General features: G+C 36.2%; 1 protein-coding gene across 7 annotated transcripts in view; it reads right to left on the reverse strand.

Moving 5' to 3' along the window:
- The window catches only part of ABCA6 (ATP binding cassette subfamily A member 6), a 62621-nt gene that overhangs the window by 23342 nt on the left and 21555 nt on the right, over window positions 1–17724 (reverse strand). For 6 of the 7 annotated variants that reach the window (XR_005212723.1, XM_037809405.1, XM_037809404.1 and 3 more), the window contains 10 exons: window positions 14073–14220; window positions 12530–12698; window positions 9998–10056; window positions 7071–7184; window positions 6501–6676; window positions 6174–6293; window positions 5764–5902; window positions 5091–5181; window positions 4133–4272; window positions 856–972 (listed from right to left, as the gene is read on the reverse strand). Coding sequence is in view for 6 of the 7 variants with exons in the window: in XM_037809405.1 (XP_037665333.1) it covers window positions 856–972; window positions 4133–4272; window positions 5091–5181; window positions 5764–5902; window positions 6174–6293; window positions 6501–6676; window positions 7071–7184; window positions 9998–10056; window positions 12530–12698; window positions 14073–14220 (1273 nt within the window). In the remaining variant the exon portion in view is untranslated. The remainder of the gene's footprint in view (window positions 1–855; window positions 973–4132; window positions 4273–5090; window positions 5182–5763; window positions 5903–6173; window positions 6294–6500; window positions 6677–7070; window positions 7185–9997; window positions 10057–12529; window positions 12699–14072; window positions 14221–17724) is intronic. The other variant, XM_037809406.1, reaches the window with a different exon arrangement.

Genomic DNA, 17724 nt, shown 5'->3' on the forward strand with positions numbered 1-17724 from the left:
TTTGGAAAGCAGTTACAATGCAAACAATATAAGAACCAAATTATGTTTATGATGTCCTATTCAATAAACTCAGTGATAAAAGATACTGTAATCACATCAAAAGAAGAAGGGTGATCTCATTATGCCCAGTGTTTAAACAGGCATAGAAAGTCCCATATGTAACAGTAAACTGAAAATATAGCTTGTCATTAATGCTTAAATGTCTATAATTGAAATATCAATCATTTAGTAGTATAGGTGAAAGATCACTAGGCCTGTACCTGAATCTCATTTATATGACTTAGAAGTGGTATGATTTGGAGCAAATCACTGAACTGCTCTTGAGTCTGATTCTCTCATCTCTCAAGTGGAGTCAATGACACCTGTTGGAAAGGTAATGCAATCTATCCACATGCTGATCATGGTTTCCATAAATGACTGCTCTCATCATTATCACCTGGCAAAAAGCACAGTATGTAGACCGAAGCCACCTCCTCATGAAGACCATAGTAGAATTGTGTATAGTAACAAGCTAAGAGAAAATGTTTGTAAGAGATTTCTGCTCAGAACTCATGCACCTGATTGAGAGCCTTTCGTAGCCTCAAAGCACCCTGGCAGCAATAAGCATCTAGGATACGGGAGAAACTTGCTGAAATAAGATGCAATTGTTTCCAAAGAAAAATTCTGAGACTTCAAGAAAGGACTTATGTGCAGACCTCATAGTGATGTTAGGAAAATGACAGCCCTTCCCAAATAGCAGAGTCAAATTTGGAATTAATCACATTCCTTAGTCTGAATCATATACAAGAAATTATACATACTAAATTGAGACATGATCAATTGGGGATTTTCTATGAATTATACAAATGGTTTTACCTTGTTCAAAAGTTGATTTTCCTTCTAGTTTCATGAAGACTTCATTCAGAGTTGACATGGAAACATCATAACTCATCACACCCTGGCCGAAACACTTATCAAGATCACTGAAAAGGTCTAAGACAACAAAGAGAAACACTTACATTTGAAAACCGACATTGATAACTAATCTAGGAAACTAAATTTGGTCCTTTGCTTTTTATAAATAAATTAACAAAGTACTTATTTAAAAGATAATGCAGTATATGTTTAGAAAAAGTAAGTATTTGGAACATATCCACAATATCTTTCAAATCCATCCACTTCCTTTTCTGCTAGTACCACAGTAGCCCAATCACTATCATCTTGTACTGTACCTCTGAAATGGCCACAAGGCTGTCTCCCAGTGTCCATTCTTGTTTCCCTACATCCAGAATAATCTTTTATATCCAAAGAATAAAAATATAAGATTATGCCAAACTCTGCTTAATGACTTTCAATAGTTTCTCAATACAGTTAAAATAAAAATCAAAGAGTGTACCACGGTCTCCAAGGCCCCATGTGAGTGAGTCTCTATCTGTCCCTACAGCCTTTCTGTCCCTAAGCCTTTCTCATCCACTCTCTTCCCTCACTCACTGCACTCCAGACTCTCTTCCCTCACTCATTGCACTCCAGACACCCCCTTTCTCCCTCTGCTTAGAATGTTTTTTTTTCCCAAAGAATATTTATTTAGCTTAGGTACATTAGAGGGGAACATAAAGTTGCTAACAAAATTTTTCTTATCAAATACCAATAACACATCCCCTGAAATTCAGTGTGTATATGAGATTATTTACTATAAAGACTATCAAACTGGTGGAATACTGATGACACACTCAAATTTGATATCTTAGATTTTTTTTGGAAATAGCTGATCCAATCAGGATAAGAAAGAAAAGATACTGTGTGAATCCAGGTAAGAATTCTCAGCTGTTTGATGTCAAAGAAAACAGCTGCTTTCCCATAGTAAGATTTACAGATTGAGTTATTTTTTCTAGGTGCACAGGCACTGTTGAGTAGTGACAATAAATCTTTTGAATGCTTTTTCACATGAGAGATTTCTTACTCTTAACATGACAAGCATTCTAAAAAGTTGATTATACATATACAGTAAATTTCAAGATCATTTTTTAAAGAAAACAAAAGCATTTTCAAGAGATACGTGGGATAAATTCACAGGTGGGATGAATTTCTGACTTTCCAGGTTGGATTTGTAGCATGTCTTAGAATGCTTCTGACCATTTCCTTCTTCTGGCCGCCTGTGACCACTCTACCTAAACCCCAACCCGACTCCATTCATCACTCTAAGCTGCATGACCTTGTTGATTATCTTATCGTTCAACTGTACTACAATTTTGTTTATTATGCATTCCCACTTCTCCCCAACCAATGGGAGGTAGGTTCCATGAGAGTAGGGACTCATATGTTTTATTTAATGCTATATCTCTAATGCTTTGAGTTGCGCCATTTATATAACAGGCATCCAATAAACATTTATTGTGACTCTCTCCCATGGGTACACTTGGATGAGGATGCAAGCTTCTAAGAGAACACCTCACATGCCACTTTTTACATCTGGTGGGGTGATGGCCCAGCAAAATTTCTAAGAGGAGTTAGATGGGTGAGCCCAGGCAACACTGTGTTTCCTCATGGCCTGCATATGACGTGCAGGGTCCTGGAAGTTCCCTTACATCCTGGTGAGGAGATGCAGGGGTTAAGTACAACATTGGATATGTAGAGGCCTGGTCTACATAAAAGACTGCCATGGGTTGAGAGATCAACACCGGAACTCTAGCTAAGTAATACATTCCAGTGGCAGTAAGAGCATATAATTCTCCATTTGCTTTCCACAACTAACTAAAAGAGGAGGTGGGCCAGTTATGCCTCATTTGAGCATTAGTTCAAGCAGCAGAATAACATAGGATAGCTCATGGACTTGAGGATGCCAACTTGCATACTACTAAAAAGGTCACAGAAAGTCGCCATATTTGGGGTGGAGACAAAATCTGAATTCCTGAGCATTCACCTAATGAGACTGTGTCATCAAAAGAACCTGTTTATGACAGTGTGATTGTGAAGACCTTGTGGATCACACCCTCTTTATCTAGTGTATGGATAAGTAGAAAAATGGGGATAAAAACTAAAGGACAAATGGGGTGGGATGGGGGGATGATTTGGGTGTTCTTTTTTCACTTTTATTTTTTATTCTTGTTCTGGTTCTTTCTGATGTAAGGAAAATGTTCAGAGATAGATTGTGGTGATGAACGCATAACTATGCTATCATACTGTGGACAGTGGATTGTATACCATGGATGATTGTATGGTGTGTGAATGTATTTCAATAAAACTGAATTTAATTAAAAAAAAAAAAACTTGTTTAAATCAGGACTGAAGGGAGTGAAATCTTTAATAAATTTAATGTTTAAACTAAAAGGAAGCTGTTTAGATCAGAAGAGACTCTAACATGTTTCCTCATAGGATAGTTATGAGAACAAAATAAGTCGATATATCGAATCGATTAGAAAAGAGCCTGGCACATAATAAGAATTGACATAGAATGATTATTAGGATTATTTATAAATCAAAGCCCAGGCTGGCACCACTTACACAGCAAGCTGAATCCCAGTTGAACACTTTTTTAAGATAAAGAAACTATATCTTTCTCTGCAAAATTAATACATACAAAGTTTTATTAAAATACAAAAAGAAACCTACAGCAGATTCCATTGATGCCCCACATCTCTTCTCTATTCACCTCTATACAACAAACCTATTTATTACGAACATTTCCCTGAGGGTATTTCAGGGCCTCACACATATGCTAAGCTCATGTTCAGAGCAAGCTGGAAAGTCAGGAAGTTAATGCTCCGGGGTGTTTCCCTCAGCCAATGACAGAAAGGGAATGGTGTAAATATCCCAGCTTCCTCATTCCTCTGGTGGCATAACTCTAAGCCCACTTCCTTATTTATCCACTTATATTCCCCATTGTGGTTAAACCTCAACAGTCCACTGTAGAAACCTGCTTGATAATGCATTCTTCCTTGACTTCCTTCCCTGCCCTATTTCATGTCACCATTTTCCTGCTGATGCTTCCAGGTATCAACCACTGAATAAATTAATCGCACTCTGTTCTCATTTCAGATCTGCTTCCTAGGGAACCCAACCTAAAACAAAATCCAAATTCATTAGGCAATGAAATCTATATTAAAGTGAACATTTGATCCCAAATTTCATTACATTGTGATCATATTTAAGTTACCTGGAAATTTATTTGTTCTCTCCAGAGGCAAAGTATATACAAGCTTTTCTTCATTTTCTGTTTTCAACTTAGCATCAGGGACATGGTGATTAATGAAGGATGTTATTTTTTCTGGATCACATAATTCATTTCTGCACAAACTAATATTTAAAAGAGAAGACAAGTGATTTACATTTTCTCCACTGCTACCACTAATGAAGAGATTTTACTGAATATCTTGCCTTTGAGTACTACTTTACTTGGCTTTATGGAACAAATAAAATGAGTAATAATAAGTAATGATGTGATTGGATTGACTATTCTTATGATCTATATGTAGAAGATATATAAACTCAGAACGACTACAAATATACAAACAAATCCATAATGTTACTCAAACCGTATACCAAGTATGAGGATATATGAGAACTATCTTCCAGAGGGAGGTGAGAATATTAGACAAAAGAGACTTATTATCATACTAGCCTATATAGAGATCAGAAATTAGTAAACAGCAGGGAAATTTGGCTCACATCCATGTTTTGTTTGGCCATAGGGCTTAATTTTTTTAAAAATTGTTTTAGTCTGGACATAGACTTTCTTGAAATCATTTAGCTTTGTGCCCTAAGAAAGAATGAAAACATATTATAGGATCAAATGGATCAGCTGAGGAAATCAGCAAAGAGAAAGAAAGAAGAGATTTAGACAGCACGGAGTAGCTATCCGAAAAAGTGGTACATGAAGAAATTTTGCTGTAAAGTCAGGCTTGGTTTATGTTGAGAATTTGTCTATCATTAGCATTAGTAAAGTTACAAGGAGGCAGGAAAGCCAGAAAAGCATTTGGGAAACACTGATCAATCCAATATGGCAGAGATGAAGCATAAGGTCAGTCTCCTTCCTGTAACCTATACACTGTATACTTTTTTTGAAATACCTGTACTGAAAACTTATACAGCCGGTCAATCCCCAAAGCCTGTACCTTAAGTGATATCCAAGACCCCATTTTCTCTTCAAAAAGAGTGAAGAGCCTGCACACTTCAATCTCCCATTGGACATGATCACTTTTCTATCTGAGTAAAAAGAAGCAAGAGAAAGGATATTAAGAGTCATATCTACTCTCTTTAGAAAATATAGATGAGGAGCCAATGCTCAGATTTCTAAGTGGGCAGTGTTCCATGAGGTGTAACATTACCTAAAATTCATTTTAAAATTGATGCAACCAAATTAGCTCATGAACTCTATTCTATTTCTGTGCCCTCCAGTACTTCCTGGAAACACACACACACACACACACACACACACACACACACACACACACACACACAAATTACATGGGCACATTCTAATCTGGATGCTAAAGAATCAATGGATATTTTTCAATGTAATATATATTAAAGGAGATTTGGATGTTTAAAGTAATTGATAGCTGATCTGAAAAAAGAAAATCACAATTTTTTATTAGTGTATACACACTAGCAAATGTACAGCTAGCTAAGAACTCCACAGTGGGATCAGAATCCTTTGTCCATAGGATGACTATAGAATGTAGGAACCTCCAGGTAATGAGAGCAAGGTTTTTGCCTTGGAAATAAACATTGCTTCTCATCTTCCCAAATTCTGGATTGGAATACTGAAACGAAACCAGGAATTACCAGCCAGGATGTCAGCCTCATCTGGGAACTTGGTACTGAAGAGAATCACATGGTTTGCTTTACGTTCCTTCAGGAAGTTCCATACTCGGTGCCTTGAAAAGGGATCCAATCCAGCAGTTGGTTCATCTAACAGCAAAAGCTATGGAGTATAAAGATATACAAAATACGTCTTTCTTCCAGGTGAACTTTCTCCATGTGATAGCATAGAAAACAACAATAACCAAACCAAACCAGATAAAACAAAACTATCCAACCATGTATCTCCAATATATTTATATTCATAGTTAAACGTAGTGGTTTCTCTGTAAACCTGATGTCAACTGATGCATTACAATGCATCACTTTTAGTGGTAAAGGAAGAGCTTATTGATATTCAATCTGCATTTCTTCCCATGCATAATCTCACTTACCCGAGGGTTTCCTAAAATTGCAATCCCAAAGGTCAGCATTCTTTTCTGTCCTTCACTTAAATTTTCAGCAAGGTTATCCTGAATGTTTTGCATGTCCAATTCCAATAATATTCTTTGTACCTATCCAAAAATATATACAAAGCTTGAAATATAAAATGATTCATACTGTAAAAAATTAACTTCCCATTAAACATTCCCATTTTTCCTCGGACCTCCTTGCCTAAATTTTATTCAAAGCAGGGCAGTTAAGTCACCATACGAAATTCTGTGGTCATAATTTAACTTGGTAAATGGTTGGCAATACAGCTAATCCCCCATGCCATCTACCTCATTTTCCACTTCCTGTGGCTGAATCCCTTTTATTTTAGCAAACAGCGTGAGGTTTTCCCTGACAGTAAGTATGTCAAATTGAATATTGAATTGAGGACAAACACCACTGATCTTTCTGATTTCCTCCAAGTCTTGCATTTCAGAGAGATTTCTATTATAGACGGTAACTGATCCTAAGAATAGAAGTTAAAGAAAATTAACATTAACATAGTAATACATTTTATTAATGCTTAGAGATCTTACTCAAGAAAATATTGGCACATATTCACAAATATCTAAAATTCTGAGTTCATAATTAATTAGCAACCACTGATAATTTTTAACATAAATATTAGTGCTCAGAGTAGTGTACATTTTACATGGAATATTATACAAAATGGAATAGAAATGATAATGACTCAAAAATTTGGGAAACATGAAATATATTCTGAATCGTGATTTTGGGAAATAACTTTAGATAAACATTATTTTATCTTAAGCAATCAAATTTAAAACTTCAAATGAGAGGTAAACACCTGACCTCATTTTATCAGACATCTTGCCTTTGAGAAATTTCTTTTTGCTCACCTTCTGTTGGAACAGACAATCCATTAAGGATATTTAGCAGTGAAGATTTGCCAGCTCCACTGTGACCCAGAATTGCTGTAATTTGACCTTCATATATGTCAAGGATCAATCCTGCTTTTAGAATAAAATATTAAAATTATAAATAGGAGGGCATTAGATAATAATTGATCCTAAAAATGGGGCAAGACAACTTATTTTAGTTTGTATTTCTCAATCATTATTTTAAAATATATAATATTCAATATTCTCCTAACTGGCAAAATAATATGCTTATTGTAGAATATTTAAAAAATAAATTCAATCACTTAAGAAGATAAAATTAACCATAATTCCAAATACTAACATTGTCATGTACTTACTTCCAGTGTGCACATATTTGAATATTTGAATATGCAGATACATGCTTACAAAATATGATCATATTTTATTATTTTGTTCTGCATTTTCAATTCAGTTATAGACATTTTCTATGGCATGAATTACCTTCTCAAATATATTCACAAACCATTTATATTCTTTCCTTTGCCCATTTTTCTATTTCTTTCATTATAAACCTCTTCCATTTATGCATCAATATGTAACATTTAGCTAAGAATCTTTTGAGGTTTTTTTTTTATTTGTTTGCATTGCAAAAAGTGAAAACCAAATTTTATTATAGAAAGTTGTTAGAGTAAGATAAAATTCTTAAGAATCTTATGACATATTATATCTGATCACTATATCTATATTAGGTCCTTTCATTTCAATTATGTGACCGATCTTCCAAACATTATTAAAATTAAAAACTGGGCTAAAACTCCAGTTCTTTCATTTTCTATCAGGATGATCTTGGATAAATTAAATTCTCTAAAGTTTTCGCACCTATAAAATGTGCTAGTTATAATTAGTTATAAAGAGAAAATTCTTTCTATTGTAATCCAATTCAATTATAGTCTTCATTTATAATTTGACTAAAAGATTCAAAGGACTAAAAGATTCAAAGGATCACTTCAAAGAATAAACTCTAATAGCAAGGAAAAAATTAAAGAAGAGTAAGAAACTGGTCTTGGACACCCAGATAGTAAGATACATTGGAAAACTATAATAATTAAAATAATACATTACCGACACAAGATGAAGTAATCAATGGAATAGAAAAGATGATTTAAATGGGCCAAAATAAACATAAGAAATGAGGAATAATAAAATGACTTTTCAAATTCAACAGAAGGATGAATTATTTAATAAACAATATCAAAACAACTCCATTTAAAAATTTCTAATTGTTGTTTTTAAATGGAAAAAACATAGTGTTTTCCAGATTAAGGGGAAAGCAACTCTACCTATCTCAGAACTGACCCTATTCACTGGAAAAATGAAATATAAGCCTCGTTTTTCTCCTCTGTAAAATGGGGGAGATATTACTATGTATCTCACAGGATTAAATGAAAAAAGATCTATATAAATCACTTAGCATAATTCCAAATACTCAGTAAGTACTCAATAAACTTTAATTGTTTACTGTTAGTATTATTATTTTTATGTATTGCTGGTGGGAGTATGAATTTTTATAACTTTGGAGGAGAATGATTTGAATTGTTAAGAATCTTAAAATATGATTCCTTTGACTGAATAATTCAGCTGCTGAATAATTCTGCTTCTAGAAATTTATACTCAGGAAATAATTAATGGCCTTTACAAAGATCAAGCAAGGATGTTCATTCTATTATCTTTTATATAGAGAATAACTGGAGATAAATAGAATTTCATATACTAGGGCGTTAGGTAAATAAATCATGCATATCCATGCAATGGAATAATGCTATTTAGCTCTTGAAAAATAGGCTGTAGAAGAAGGATTTCAAAGGCATGTTCCCAAAGATGTCCCGAAGTTGCCATGGAGAATAGCTGCATGGGGATAAGGCTGAAAAAGTGCAATTCTAGATCTCCTACCCTTACTTCCCAAAGAAAAACTCCATTTTGTTTTCTTTCATATATATTTTACATGTATTGATGTTCAATATTTTTAAAAATGTTTAAGGTACTACTATTTTTAAAATGGAAAAATCCTTGAAGTTCATGATTATTAATGAGTGAAAACGTGGTTTATAATGTGGTCTAGGAAACTTAAATTATAAATTGAAAACTCTTGGTTAAATTGAAAGAAAGAAACTGCAGATCTAGAGGGTATTTGATGAGAAATACCTGGAAGCAGAATGAATTTAACTGAATCTAGTACAATAAATTCTCAAAATCAAGACCTAAACTCAAAGAAATGAGTAAGACTGAGTTACAGGATTCTGCATTTGTTAGAAAATAAAAACAATTTAAAGTAAATGGATAGGGAATTCACAATCTTTGGGAAGGTTCCTAACTCTTCTTGTTAACTTTTCATGTAAAAATCATGTTGATTCTTCCTAAAAATCATTAATAAAAGCATGCTGCCCTCTATGAAATATAAGCCAACTTTGATGCTTGCAGTTTGTTAAACTATATTTGTTAGAATATTTAGTATCAAAATATGTTTGTTCATTCAAAGTTATGAGTAGTTTGTCATAGGAAATTGACTTACAAAATTGTTCACTGTCAATGACTTATCTTGTTTAACTAACCTCACCAGTATATACAAACTATGCAAATTCCCTTGCTAGCAAAAAAATTTATCAGACTTTTTAAGTCTAGCAGTGCTTCTTCCCTTACAGTGTAAATAAAATAAAATAGAGCCTATAGCAGATTTATCTTTTAAAAAAACCACAGTGAAATATCTGGAAGGATTATACATCAAGTCTCAATCACGGTTAATTTCGAAGTGGTAGAGTTACACTGTTTTACATTATTTGCATTCTTTTATTTCACATTTACTTATTTATATTATTAACTTTTTCATGTTCAATTTTTCCCATTTTTGTAATAAAAAATTAATGAAACAATGAAAAGGTTTTCTTTACCTTTCAATGCTTCCACTTTTTCAGACTTCCCCTTATATTCTTTTCTAACATTTCTGATTCTGAAATAACAAAAAAGGTGCCTACTCAACCAACACAGAAGTAAATACAGCATAGATCATGAACAATCCTAGTTGGAATGTAGATGTAGTCAACCTTATTTCATATGAAACAAGGAATGTTGCAGCAAGTACCCTTTGGCCTCAGAATACTGTATTATCAACCTGCTCAGAAAGACTAAGACTCATTTTCAATTGATCATTTGCCCTGGGATGGAAAACAAAAAAGTGTCTCCAGAAAGTTCCAATTAAACCATTAGTTTTTCTTAGAAAAGTAGATGGCTCTGTAATTATCACATTTTTTTTCCCTAGGCATAAAATGCCTGGTGCTCTTTACCCTATTTAAGATCAGCACGTTCACCTGAGCTCTTCAACCATCATCTCCCATCCCCTACAAGCCTTACTCATCAGGGTCTGTTACCTTCATCTTCTATAGTTTCTTCTAACAGCTTCCTTTTGGCCTCTAACTCTGCATTAGATACAATCGAACTTCCCTCCTCTCCTCATCTTACTAAATTGTCAAAATCGTAGTGTGACTGTGAGGTCTCCACTGCTCGCCGCGCTTTTCCTCCTCTATCAACTACACTTTGCCTTCTGAACCTGCCACTCTACTGAACCTCTTCTTAATGAAATCTTGGTGAACTCCTAATTACCAAATACAACAAACATGTTCCATACTTACTTATGAATTACGGGTCACTATAGATGACTTCCTTTTTGAAAGTTTCTACTTTCAAAGTGACATTCCACTTTACTGGTTTTTCTTCCTACTTTTCTGAATGTTACTTCTGTTTCCTTATAAGTTCCTCTTCTTCCACCACACATTTAAATCTTGGTGTTCCACAGGGAGCCCGGAATTTAGCATGGGTCTTCTCATTCTGTACGCTCTCACTGTGTTATCTCATTGGTTTGCACCATTTCAACACAAACCTACTTTCCTACTGTGGTGTGCAACTGAGGAGAGGTATTTCACAAGGCAGCCCAAAGCTTCAGTGAAAATGCCTTGCATCAGATCACTTTCCTTTCCTGGTTTGATACCCCAGGCCTCCAACTTAGTGAAGAATCCAGACCAGAGACAGAGCTGCCCAGAGCCAATATTGCACAGATTGGGCATGGTGTTCGGGAGAAGATATTTAACTTTCTTTCCTTGGCCAGAGGCAGCGGTAGAAAAAGAAATACAAATACTATTTTTTGAACCTTTGTGAATAACCCTAAGATTTTTTTTAACAGATCAGATCTGAAAATTATTATCATTTGAATAATAATATATTTTTATTTTTGTGCACCTAGCTGGTGAAGAGTGATTGGAGGCATTGGAATTGAGTTCTGGAGGGGGGCGATTATTCTCCACTTGGCCTATCTCTTTTGAATAGATGTGTTCCACGGAGCTACTATCCTCATAGCTGGGGGGATGGATCTACTGCCCCCCTTGAAAATCTCAGCAGGAAACAGTCAGGATTAGAAGGATGGAGTTTAAGTAGATGAGTTAGGAATAAGCTCTTTGACTTGAATAAATATTTATCTTCCTAGATGTGATTCCCATTTTTATTCATCTTCTGTGGCCTCCTGATACATCAACAGTGGCCAGAGGTTAAAGACACAGCCAGACTGTCTGGATTCCAATCCCAACTCTCCCATTAATTAGACGCACAACCTTGGGCAAGATACTGAGCTTTCAGTACTTCAGTTTCCTCATCTATAAAATGGGGAAAATAAAAGTATCTGCTCATAAGCTTTTTTTGAGAACTAAAGGCATGGCTGGTACATGTGTGCACTACACAGGTACCTGCTAAACAAATACTTGGTCACTATATAACGCTCTGATTCTTCAACTTTAGTGCACATTAAAGAATCTACAGGGCTCTTTACAACCCACAGATTCCTGATTTCAATCCCATACCGAGTTAGAATCACTGCTCTGAGGTTCTAGGGTCTGAGAGCAGACGTATTCTAAGAACTCTTAATATGATCCTGTTATGTACAAAATCCCATAACAGCCCTACAAAGTAGATATTGCCCTCATTTCCTAGAGGATGCTGAGGATCAGAGAAATGCATTCTTTTTTTCCAAGATTACACATCAGTTGAGAAGAAAGTGTGATATTAGGACCTAAGAATTTCTGACACCAAATTTCTTACTTCCTCCACCAGACCATATACAACAAAAGAAATTATAGAGGGAGGGTTTCACATGATGAAAAAGAGTAAATGTAAAAGAGAGGTGAGGGGCCAGAGACAGAAACAGGGAGAGAGACAGAGGATGACAAGGTGACAGTATATAGAACTAATTAAAGAGAATTGTCCTTTCAGGTAGCAGTTAGTTGAAATTGGTGGTGACGGCAGTGAAATAGCCCAAGGTGACATTCATAGGAGCAAATTTCATCTCTTTAAATATTTTGCCTAAGCCTCACCCTGTTGCTGTTGATTAAAAATTCTTTAGCCTTGCGTTATATTAAAATGACCCTATGTGTCATTACCTGATGGCTTCTTTTCCTTGGAATTCGGGAGCTACCGGTTCAAAATAATCACTGTAGGGATGCTCAGAATCTATTTCTTTTTCAGTGATCTTATTATGAATTCTTTGGTGTTGGAAACAAGATGATGAGTTCAGGAAAAATAATGGAGAATAGCGGTGCTCACTTCCATCTATTTAATTAAGAGGCAATGAAATATAGGATCAATAATATTAAACCAATGAGCAATTAAGCCTTAATGAGAATAGTGCAGATTGTCTTAAACTTTTAAGTATCATAGAGAAATTCTTTTCTTTCTAGCTTCATATTATAGAGAAGAAAACTTGATAATAAAACAAACAGTGACAATTCAAAATAGCATGCTATTGCAAAACGAAAACAATAGAACTTCCAACAAAGTATAAATCATGGGTTTGAATAAAATGGCTTTAAAGGTGTTCAGAAGAAGGCATAAAACTAAATATTTGGACAAGACCTTAATGTGGCACATAAAATTAATAGTGAAGATGCTTGTGAACTTGAGAAATCATTTGACCACAACAATACAATGGGACATAATATTGAAATCTACACATAATGTGAATGATAAATATATGGAAAAAATTTATTTGTCCAGGATAAATATAAGGTAATTTTCCAAATTAAAAAAAAGTAGTATCTGTTATTAATGACTTTCAAATACAAACCAGAATTAATAGAAAGACAGAAATACATACAAATAACATATGAGACCACCTTAAATGCAGTCAAAAAGGAAGGAACACATAAAATAAGAAGATAAATAAATCAGGAGAATTTACAAGGAAAAAAGTGTTATGATTCTAGTGTGTGTGAAGGGATCCTGGGTGTATATGAAGTTTTTGGTTGTTTGCAAGAAAAAGAAAATCTAACTGGGTTATATATTTCTCTAAATATGCCCAATGCATGAAGCATTTTTGAGAATAATGCTAAAAACATTCTAATTTTCCTTTCTGGTATTTCTTTAAAAGATGGACATCTCTCCTTCTGAAATGGGTCCTTCCCAAAATGAGAGAAGTGAGGACAGACTGTTTCAGTCCTGAGGTCTCTTCTAACCATGTGTGGTTTACAATCTGCCCCACATTTTTGTAAGTGAGAGGACCAAATATTGATTAGGAGGTACTTCCATAGTACAAGGCTCTACACCAGCTAAAACCATCTTAGGAATGAATTTATTTCAGATTGTTCTGACACAAATCCTAAATAACATCCTTTGAAAACACTTTTAGGGATCCTTGAAGAAAGAAACACAATTTAATTGCTATATAATTATAAGGCATGCTATAATTATTATGATCATTACAATATATTCTGTTATATCAAAGTCAGAGGAATAACTGTTTTTATAAAAAAAAAATCCTTCCAGACCATTAACACTAGCAAGTCAAAACAAAGAACTCATTAAGCCTGTGGTGGAAAATATTTCTTATTCTTCATTTCTTAAAATTAATTTATATAACATTCAGAAAAATGTCTTCAGTGTAATCAATATTTATTAGAGCTCAGAGAAAAATGCACTACTACTCACAGGGTAATATTCTGTCAAAGTATAAGGCCAATACCATGTACAAAAGAGCATCAAAAGCCAACATGAAAAAAGTTGCTATCATTATGTACGAATCTCCTGAAGGGTCAGGAAAAATGACGCCATTCAAGTTAATTTCCAGGTGGATGATCTATAATTCAAGAAAAAATAATAAATGTTTGAAGGAAATAAATAAAAAAAAATCCAGTGTATTATTTTATAAACAAGTCCTTATAATGAAGTTATTAGTCAAAATATTTCTATTTTACACAGATCAAAGGAATATTAAAAGAAAACACCAATAAAAAATACAAGGGTCTAAGAATAGGAATTTAAATTATAACTCATTTGCTTATTTCATTAGGTCATTGCAATACTGCTAAGTATCTGTTCCATAAGACAAATGAATACAAACTTTGTAAAAGAATATGAGCAATCCTTTGAAATATTTTATTAGGATAATAATAACAGAACTTACCTCCTTTTCTAGTATTAATGCAGAGAAAATTTTGTATTTTAAATTTTACAATATAATAATAGCTACATGTGGGAGCCCCGGACCTCCAAGTGTCTTGAAGACTGCACACAGCAGTTTGCTTGACCTAGGACAGTTAAGGTTTGACCTACTCTCCTTGTAATATCAGGTGCTAAATGTAATCTATACCTGAAACTACCTCCTCCCTGGGACTCCCTGAGATACTGTTATCTACAAGATAAACTATAATCCTCCCCTTCTTCTTGTTGATTACACTTAATCCCTCCCTACCTTGCATGAGCCCCGCTCCCCGCCTTATGCTCTCATACCCATTGAAATGTTGAGCCCTCATAACCAGCTTATTCAGCCCCCCCCACAAAGTGCGGACTATTTCCATGTTGTGCTCTGAACTCGCCAACATTCAGAGCAGCTCCTGAATCCATTCAGAGAAGCTCCTGATTTCAGGGCAATGTGACTCGACCTCCCTACCCTGTAGGTAAGCCCCATAATAAAAGCTCATGTCTCAGAACATATACAGTACTTTCTTTATCATTTGGCTACAAAAGCCCTCTTGGACCGTGACAACTGGGGAGCCAGCCAGGAGACTAAAGAAATCCCAGCCACTGATAACATGAACTTGGGGAAGAGAAAGGGGAAGTCCTGGGGCAGGACACCGGTTGGCCTGCAACATCTATATGAAGAGGTGTGGCTACCCTCCTAGACGAATGGGGTCTGTCGAAGGTGTATGGAGATGCCTATGACTCCCTGGCTGGACTAACGGTCCTTCTGCAACAGGCTGCAGGACTAGTCAGATTTCATGAGAAAAAGGAAAGCTGCCAGTCTACTGCAGCCATATCCTGGCCATTCTTGGAGGCTGTGTGTGCAGCTACGGAAAAAGCCTTAACAGCTGATGTGGCAGTCTGCCACTTAGAAGAACTGAAGTTAGAAAGGGATATGCAATTGATCCAAGCAGAATTGAAAGACAGTCTGGATAAAAGTTTAGAAATACTGGCATGCCAGTACACTAGAGTAAGAGGGCATAAGCCGCCCAAAGCACAAATTAGGCATACCCTCGATCCCCTGACTGGGACCCTAAAGTATGATACCCTGTTGATTCCTCATCAAAAGATGATGGGCCCCTGTCTGACTGGGAAATTAAAACTGAGGAAAGTAAGCATGTATGTCCTCTGGTTCAACAAAAGGTGTCTTCCCACAGATATACTGTGGCAATATATCAGTATAAATTACCAGGACCATTTAATAGCCCTGTCTGGCCAATGAAAAAAACTAATGGTTCCTGGCAAATGACTATTAATTATATCGAACTTAATTTAGTAACTACTTTGTTTGCAGCCATGTCGAATATAGCTACCTTGTTGCAGGATATGAGTACTCAATTAAGCCGATTTCACTCTGTTAAACCTTGCTAAAGCTTATGTTAGTATTTTAGATCCCTCCAGCCAGACTGCATCTACCTTCACATGGGAAAACCAACAATGGACATTTGCTGTGCTTTCACAAGGACACCTCCACAGTCCCAGCATCTGCCATGGACTGGCAGCACAAGATTTAAAGAAAAGGACACCCCCTATATTTCACTACAATGATGAAATCATGCTAACTATTAATTCTTTTCCAGAACTAGAAATTGCTGCTAGCACAGTGGTGACCCACCTTGAAAGCCAAGGATGGGCAATAAATCAAAGCAAATTACAAGAGCCTGGACATTCTATCAAGTTCTTGGGTATTGTCTGGTTGGGTAAAACTAAAGCTATTCCTTCAGCTGTTGTTAAAATACAAAATTATCTTACACTGCTAACTCCTAAAGAAGTAATAGCTTTTCTTAGTTTATTGGGTTATTGGAAACTGTTTATACTCTATTTAAAAATTTTAAAACCTTTGTACACCCTAATTAGAAAAGGAAAAGCATGGGAATGGGATTTTCCATGGCAGGTTGTGTTTATAAAAGTTAAGCGAACTATCACACAAACACAGGCTTTAAGAGGGGTGGACACCGATACATCCTGTGAATTGAATGCGGCCAGTGTCAATACTGGCTTTGGGTGGGGTTTGTGGCAAAGGCAACAGGCTAAATGTGTAACTATCAGATTCTGGTCCCAACTTTGGAAGGGCACAGAACTCAGATATAGCCTGTTGGAAAAGCAATAGTGTGCCGCTTATAATGCTCTGTTACAAGTCTAAGGTCTAACTCAAAGGTGACCAGTGACCTTACGGGTAGCCATAGCCATACAGGGGTGGACACAGGAGACTATAAACAAGCCCCATCTGGGGAGTGCTCAGCTAAGCACGCTGACAAAATGGCAAGCCTGTGTCCTACAACGAGTTTTTAACAATAGCCCTGTGAGTGCAGAAATGCATGAAGTTTTAGGACTGGTCTCCCATGTGGAAGAGCAGCATGCCCTGCCGCCGGTTGATCCTCCCGAAGTGGCTCCTCCCGTGCCCACCATTGATAAACAAGGCAGCATACCTGACTCTGCATGGTATACTGACAGATTGGCACTTGGGCAACATGCTACCCGAAAGGCTATGAATGTCCAGCCAAGTACTGACATCACTTGGTGGGAGACTGGAACTTTGCAAAGCAGTCAGTGGGCTGAGCTGCGGGCTGTATGGGTGGTAATTGTCCATGAACCAGGAGACACCTTGACTGTCTCCCAGATAATTGGGCTGTGTATCGCGGCCTAACAGTACGAATGGCCACGTGGAAGCAGGAGCAATGGACGGTGGTCAACCACCCCCTATGGGGGAAGGAACTGTGGGAAGACATCTGGGTGGCCTGCCAGAAATGTAAGGTCACTGCTTTTCATATTTCTGCCCATAATGTTAACTCATTGCCAAGTAATGCAGAAGTGGATATCCTAGTGAAATTCCGCAACCTAACACCAACGATGCATGAGGCGACTGAGTGGCTGCATCAGAAAACCGAGCACCAAGAGTACCAGACCCTGTGGAAGCTGGTGCAGCAGTTTCAGCTGCCTATCACCCAACAAGAGTTAAAAGGAGTAGAAGATGCTAGCCCTCCTGCTCGCTGCGATGGCCCAGGATGCTTCCTCACTGACTTGGACCCATCGGCCAAGACCAGATTCCTCTCACCTGGTGGCAAGTAGACTATATTGGCCCCCTTCCTCTGTCCAAAGGGGCAAAATATACCTTTACCAC

This window comes from Choloepus didactylus, chromosome 18, assembly GCF_015220235.1.
Source record: "Choloepus didactylus isolate mChoDid1 chromosome 18, mChoDid1.pri, whole genome shotgun sequence".
Classification (NCBI taxonomy): Eukaryota; Metazoa; Chordata; class Mammalia; order Pilosa; family Megalonychidae; genus Choloepus; species Choloepus didactylus.